At 34.2% G+C, this 5,630-nt stretch overlaps 1 protein-coding gene across 1 annotated transcript in view; it reads right to left on the bottom strand.

Annotated features, from left to right (window-relative positions):
- Positions 1–1,681: 1,681 nt before the first annotated feature.
- The window catches only part of LOC111369447 (histone deacetylase HDT1-like), a 4,373-nt gene continuing 424 nt past the window's right edge, over positions 1,682–5,630 (bottom strand). Inside the window, exons 2-10 of the mRNA XM_022990964.1 lie at positions 4,716–4,786; positions 4,410–4,630; positions 4,239–4,261; positions 4,066–4,119; positions 3,792–3,982; positions 2,872–2,937; positions 2,625–2,712; positions 2,046–2,175; positions 1,682–1,969 (exon numbers count right to left, since the gene is read on the bottom strand). Of these exons, the coding sequence (XP_022846732.1) occupies positions 1,906–1,969; positions 2,046–2,175; positions 2,625–2,712; positions 2,872–2,937; positions 3,792–3,982; positions 4,066–4,119; positions 4,239–4,261; positions 4,410–4,630; positions 4,716–4,786 (908 nt within the window). The 3' untranslated portion in view covers positions 1,682–1,905. The remainder of the gene's footprint in view (positions 1,970–2,045; positions 2,176–2,624; positions 2,713–2,871; positions 2,938–3,791; positions 3,983–4,065; positions 4,120–4,238; positions 4,262–4,409; positions 4,631–4,715; positions 4,787–5,630) is intronic.

Here is a 5,630-nt window from a genome sequence, read left to right as displayed (position 1 = left end):
TTTTTTTTTATCTCCACGGACCAATGAGAACAAATTGATCCATCATTTATGAGCTCGTCTTTTTAGCTTGGTGAAATTAGGAGTTGTATCATCAAATCTTTCAGGGCCGACTTTGAGAATTTTGATGTCTTTGACGCCTCATTATTATGAGGAACGTAAACGTAAAAAAATTTTACGTGTAAAAATACTTAAATATTTAAATAAATTGTATATTTACATTTTAAACACAGACTTGGTACGATTCAAAAGATAAAGTAACAAATTCAAGTTATTTTCAATAAATCATATTATGGACATTATGGACTCATGAAAAAATTATTTTGGATAAATGAAATTCAAGTTATAACTTATTAAAGTAAATTACTGAAAGTATAATATTGCTTTTCAAGTTAAATCATATTATCATAATAATATTGGATTCATTTGATAGCTTATAAAAGTTAAATCATATTATCATAATAAATAATATTGGATTCATTTGATAGCTTATAATCGATCATGTATATTAAAACTAAAGAAAAAATTATTTTGGAAAAGATCAAACTAAGTTAGAATTGACCAAATAAATTATTGTTAATAAATTTTTAATTAATCCATCTTTTAAATTTATACTAATTTAATTGGACTTTTATCATGGTTTTCATTTGGAGGCCCCCATTAAATATGAGGCCCTAAGCCATTGCCTAGTTGGCATTGACTTAGGGCCGGCCTTGAAATTTTTTAACTCTTTTCAACTTGTTATTTGGATAGACTATCCTATCATCATATGTGCATATACAACGTCCTCACTGAGGTCTTTCTCAAAGAGAGGAGACGATCGCAAAGTCAAAAAATAGGGGAGCATCAACTTAGAGCATAAATTATTGCCTGGATTTCAATGTTACAACATAAAAGATCGTTGACACTGGTACAGAAGTTACAATGTAGCATGAATTATTCTTCTTGTACAACCGGGATTGATAATGTACTCATAGAAGGGGGGATCCACAATTTTTTTATTCAGCGTGAGTCCCCTCCTGTCTAATTGTCAATCGAGGTTGTCAACCCCGATCGTACACATAGCACAACTGATGTAGCATATATCTCAGTTCGACAACATTCATGTCAATAATCAGAAATCTCATCCAAACGACGCACGAAAAATTGAGCCGGACGGAATTTTTACAATTCAAAAATATAGGTTTTTATTGTCATTTTCTGTAATTTATAACGAATACGTTAACCTTTGCAGAACAAATTTTTAGAAATATATAAATTGTTTAATTATAACAGCAGCCCGATATTCTTAGTCGTCGAAATTTCATTTAGCCCCTTTTGATGTAAATGAGAGAGCGTTTGAAGGAAAAATTAATTTTAACAACAGCCCGATATTCTTAGTCGTCAAAATTTCATTTAGCCCCTGTTGTTGTTTTTCAAATTTACATGCAAAATACTTCATTGGGAAAATGTGTGTTTAAAAATGAGTTTTAAAAAAAAAAGATTTTTTAAAGAATGGTGGGCAAACAGGAACTTTTTAAACAGCCTTCGGATTAGTATTACTATTACTCACTTTTCACTCAGCTCTTCACATTATATGAAAGCAAAATGTAACCTTCTCGACTCTAAAAGTAGGCAACCCCTCAAACCTCCCTACGTTTACCTTTTAGTACTTTTCATTCTATAGCATAAAGAGGCTCCAAAATAGCAGGGTAATAGAATGTTATTGTAGACAATATTCATGTAAACAGTGTCTGAAATCCCATTCAACAAAGCACAAAAACTTGATAATTGGCCTGTGGGAGCCAAAAATAGTCCACTCGACTCTACATAGAACGAAACCTCATATAACATACCACTCACCTTAAGAACGCCGCCCAATCACCAAAAACTACATTGCAAAATCCCAAACCGTGTCCTCGATTAAAATTACTTTCCACTGCTGTGCTTAGCCTTTGTGTGAGACTCCAGACCATTCTCAGAATTAAAGGTCCTGCAAGGAACATATCCGTCGTTAAACCTGTCTCTATAATAATAAACTCTTGATTGATAGTAACTTCAACACATACCTGTTGCAGCTCTTGCAGGTATGTGATCCACCTGATTTAGGAGTCTGCTGGTTTGGCTTGTTGGCAGAAGTCTTACCGGCCTGTTTAGAGGGGTGGGGCGTAGCCACGTGGCCGCCTCCTTTCTTGCTATCTGGAGTTTTAAAAAATCATACATTATCAGTCCAGAGAGAGGAATAGAAGAGTGAACACAATATAGATTTCAATATACAAATCCAATAAGCAATTAGAACGAATACCAAGCAACGTCTATGATCCATAGGGCTAAGCTTGGACAAATTTCCATGAAACCCAAATACAGAATCCCCGTGCGAGTACATTATTTAGACCCTATTTGGCCCCATTTTCTAAAACTCATCTTTCTCCAAACTCGTATCCAACCGTACATTCTTTAAATAAATAATTTTGCACGTGATGGGAATTCATAACTTTTCCTTACTTTTTCCCAACACACTCCCAAAAAAAAATCATTTTTCAAAATATCGCTTTTCAAAAATCTCCACCAAGCAAGGGCTTAATGCAAAGTATAGTCTTTCTGTAGACAAGAATAATAAATTGTAAATAAAGGACAAGACAAATCACCAGTTCTCTGTGGTGTTGCTTTTGCCTTCTTATCTGTAGCAGGTGTTTTGGCAGCCGATTCTGCAGGTCTTTTCTTGCTAGGTTCAACCTTCATCAAAATAAAGAATCATTAACTAGTTAACTAAAACAACCTTCAGCAAGAAGCATCAACGGGTAAACTATAATCTTCAGCAAAAAGCATCAATGGGTGAATTACAACCCCTTAAGGGCTTTGAAACATGAAAGAATGGAAGAAATTACACACTACCTTCTTTGGCGTCTCTTCATCACTTTCATCAGATTCATCGTCAGAGTCGTCGCTGTCATCCTCATCCTGAAATATATACAAAATTATTTGTGTGTAGGATATCAACCAATGCATATAAAAAAAATGTTATGCAACTGACTGAATAGAAGAGTTTCACAAAGACTCGTCTCCAAAGACTCGTCCCAGATTTCAACAGTTATACTCACAACACCACCTGGTTTCGGTATTCTTACATATCCAGGATCAACTTAATAAACTTTATTCAAAGCAAACATTAGGGACAGCATAGCTTTGTAATAATACCAACGCATTTAGTCGAAAAGTAAGTTTAGGAAGTGTTTATGAGCAGTTTATATTATATATAGACAGAAAAAAGTGGGCGATAAATTATCAGTACAAGTGGTTACCTCGAAATGTATAAATAAAAAGTGATTTGAGTGGTTATAAACTCGAGCCAAACATAGGCCAGCTCAAAGAAACACACTGAATCTTCATTACCGTGATATAAAAATAACAGAAATCGTACAAATAATCTTTGTATTTACCACAACATGAAATTATCGAACGAAGAACATGACTACTTCTAGAGAACATTCAAATTTTGCATGTGAAAAATCACCTTCAATAGGCAGAAGGCAAAAATAACTATTAATTACATAAAACCATAGAAATTTTAAACAAAGGAAGCAGAGTCAATTCCATACAATATAGGTAATTTATATACACATATATGAAGAGAATATTGCTTTAGCTGTTCACTATTAATCATTATAAAATACAACAGCAGTTCAGAAAATGCATTGCCAGGGGGTAACTTCAATGAATTAACAATTAGCGCACACCAAAACATAGACGCCTTTCTATAATGAAAACAAATAGATATTTAAACTAAAAACAAAGTTACATGTTAAAAGGCATACCTTGGAGTCGTCGTCATCCTCGGATATTAAATCTTCATCACTACTTTCATCATCATCCTCCGGATTCTCCTCTTTGTTTGGCTCCACAATCTTCACCTTTTGCTTTCCAGCAGCAGAACCCTTGTCTTTGGCAACATTTGACTTCTGAGGTACAGCAGGTTTCTCTTGCTTAACAGTTACCTCTGATTTCCCTGGAAATGTATATAAAATCTTATTATAGAGTTCTAGCTTAATCATTATGAATAGCAGTTCACACAGATCCAATATTTTATACCATTATTTGCAAGAGTAAGCGGAATAGCCTCATCAGGTTCAGATTCAGATTCATCTGAATGATAGGATCATGTCAGTCCCTAGCTAACGAAAAACACCAAAAAACATGTATACGAAGGGAAGGATGTAAGAGTGAGAAACAGGTAAGGGGCCATGGGAGATACTGATACTTACCAGATTCTCCGCCCTCCAATTCAGTAATGACGAGAAAAATCTGGTCAAGGAGACCAAACTACAATACAGTATTTCGCCCTTTTTGGAGCATGAGGAACCAAAATCTTAGCAAAGATCTTTAAAAGGAAGTAAACATAGAAAAATATTTGCACAGGCATATAAAAAGGATATTCTTCTTCAAAAGGATTGTTGGCTTTATAACCATAGAAGTAGACACTTCCATTTTTCCAGTTGTGTGATAACTCAAAGTCTCTATCAAAAACCAGGTCAAATTGTTGCTGAGGCAACTTTTCAGAAAACAATGTTCCTAGAACTAGTTTCTTTCCGTCAACTTTCAAAAACAAGCAGACAGATTCATTTCCCTTCTCCTTTTTCAGCTCACCAAGACAAGCCTGCAGACGAAGCATATTTGCAAGGTAAAGGGAATTGAATTACAAAAAGAAAAAGCATTCGTACAGAATAAACTTTCCATCGTACCTGAGAGAGATGCAAAACCATGCCCTCGCTAGGTGCAACCACTAGGGGCTCTCCACTCCTCACCTCGGCTCCTGGAAATAAATTTAATGAGTACGGTTTCGACAAAATATGCCCACGACAAAATCAGAGGGTAACAATTGATAATAAAATCTAATGCCAGAATATAATATCACCAGGGAACTAACAGCTGCAAAGTTGAAAGCAAATTATTCAAGACAATTGCTTCTTCAAGACACCTTTTGCAATAAATAATTTGAGCTGAAACTCTAAGGATCATTTAATCTCTTTTTCATAAATCAATTGCAGCATAGTTTAGTAAATTGTGAGGCAGCTAGAGGTTGTCAACATTGAAATATCTCAAATCATCATAGCTTTTCAATATCTAGTACATACCACAATATTGTTCTACTAATTATTCAAATTTTCAATTTTAAGACAGTGAAAACGTAGAAAACAACCAGTATGTTCTTCCTAAAGTATTAAAAACTAACTGCAATGGTGAAAATAACATCAATAAAATAAAGAACGCATTTGACAACAATATGTTACCACATAACATTAAAATTGATATGCAGTGTACCAATATTGAAAACACATCTAGTACAAAATTGATATCACAAATTTGTACGCTGAGAAGATACATAAAATACATTCAGAATAAGTGCATAAGCATAAAAGAAGTGTTTCCAAGGTCCAATTTTCGGGGGAAAAAATCTCCGAATATCATTCGTTCTGATACTTTCACCATAGATGTAGATAAAATATTTCGGCATTTGCCAATGATTAAGAAAACGAAGCTGTACAGTAATAGAATCACGGCATGTAAAATACATACATACGGGAAAATCGCACGAGTAAAACTTATTATAACAAAGCAAAACCTGAGTGAACAGCATAAAAGGAAAAAAAAAAAAA

Source organism: Olea europaea, chromosome 20 (assembly GCF_002742605.1).
Source record: "Olea europaea var. sylvestris chromosome 20, O_europaea_v1, whole genome shotgun sequence".
Lineage (NCBI taxonomy): Eukaryota > Viridiplantae > Streptophyta > Magnoliopsida > Lamiales > Oleaceae > Olea > Olea europaea.
This window is presented reverse-complemented; position numbering and strand designations above follow the sequence as displayed.